A 1703-nucleotide genomic window follows, 5' to 3' on the forward strand; every position below is an offset into this window, starting at 1 on the left:
GAAAAATCGGCCTCAACCAAAATATAAACTAGGTTGAAGCTGGTTCGAAATACACACTGAAAAAATTCTGATTTCCTCTACATCGAGTTCTGCTCCCGAGTTCTACTTTCTCTCTACTATTTTCTACGTAAAACTTGCTCTATATTCATTTTTTATCGCTGCTCATAAACGAATCAAATACTGCATCAAATCTGGGGCTTTGCGACTAACAGACTCAAAACGTGAATAGAGTGGTCGTATAAAACCTTAAAGGACAGGTTTTACCATGCAGATTACAATCCAAATCGATAGCAAATTAATCAGGTTGGTTTTATATATTCGCATTGTATTTAATTTTCTGTTCACTAAGTGAACAACTCTGCTTTTTCTCCTTTCTTTCATTGAATCTATCGCGAATGATAGATTCAATCTGGGTGGTTTTGACTCGCTATTGAGGGGTTGGTGGTTCTAAATTCTAAAAGGTTTATCTTTGTACGTTAAATAATTAACGTTTTATAAAGATTATATCTTTATTTTGTTTTCATCTTTCTTATTGGAATATATTTTTCAACAATCATTAAGGTTTTATAACTCAAATGGACACTCGTTGGGCAGATAAAGTAAAATTTATGTTAATGGTGGTAAAACTCTACTATGTCCTGGACCCAAGCCTCCCACTTATTCCCGAAGATCCGGTACCTGAACTAGGGAAACAACCAGATCTTGATAAAATTGCTGATCTGGAAAAGCTAAGACTGATCTGCAAAAAAGAGGAAACTCTTGTTTGTGGACACATTAAGAATGCTCTGTCAGATTGTCTGTATGATCTTTATTTCCCGATTACGTGCCCTAGAGAGTTGTGGAAAGCATTAAAATTCAATTACAAGTCACAAGAAGATGGCACCAACAAATATCTTGTGTCTCAGTATTTGAGATTCCAAATGGTTGATGAAAAACAAATTCTGGAGCAAGTGCATGAGCTCCAAGTTTTTGTAAACAAACTAAAAATGCTTTCTATCGCTATTCCTGAAATTTTCCAAGTAGGGGCAGTGATTGACAAACTGCTACCATTTTGGAAACATTTTTCTAAAAGAATGATGTATAAAACCGAAGATTATTCTTTGGATGAGTTACTAAAACATCTTCGCATTGAGAAAAAGGCACGTAATCGGGAAAGCAGAGGCAAGTCTGTGATTAAGGCCAACAGCGTGTAGGCTGGAGGCAAGGATAAGGGAAGGGCCGGAGGGCCAAACAGGAAGTGGAATTTAGGTCCACAAAAGAAGAGTTTCAAGAGATCTGGCAGTCAATTGAACCCGGGACATAAGTTTAAGAGCGTCGAAAGATGTCACGTCTGCAGATAGACGGGACACTATGCTCATGAATGTAAGGACCAAAAGTCCGGACCCCATGCTGCTAATTCTGTTGAGGGGATTCAACACCTTGTGGAGAATCTCCACATGGAAGAGATTGACATGATCTCATAGGCCTCTTTGAAAATTATGGCTGGAAGAGGTGGCTATTACTAGAACTCTGGAGCCACTTTTCATGTTTGTGACTCCAGGTCCAAGTTTGTTTAATATGGACCGGTTCGAGATGGGAAACAAGTGATAGTTGCTAACAATGGTCGTGCGGATGTCGTTGGGATGGGTACCCTGCTACTGAACTTCACTTTCGGCAAGACCGTCACTCTCCGAAATGTTCTTCACGTGCCTTCCATTAACAAG

At 39.0% G+C, this 1703-nt stretch overlaps 1 protein-coding gene across 1 annotated transcript; it reads left to right on the top strand.

Moving 5' to 3' along the window:
* The first annotated feature begins 575 nt into the window (after window positions 1–575).
* LOC112502647 lies at window positions 576–1193 on the top strand. The gene has a single exon (XM_025106618.1). The coding sequence runs from the start codon at window positions 576–578 to the stop codon at window positions 1191–1193; it is 618 nt and encodes a 205-aa protein (XP_024962386.1).
* The last annotated feature ends 510 nt before the right edge of the window (window positions 1194–1703 follow it).

The sequence above is a fragment of the Cynara cardunculus genome, unplaced genomic scaffold (genome assembly GCF_001531365.2).
Source record: "Cynara cardunculus var. scolymus isolate 2C unplaced genomic scaffold, CcrdV1 Un_Scaffold_1703, whole genome shotgun sequence".
Classification (NCBI taxonomy): domain Eukaryota; kingdom Viridiplantae; phylum Streptophyta; class Magnoliopsida; order Asterales; family Asteraceae; genus Cynara; species Cynara cardunculus.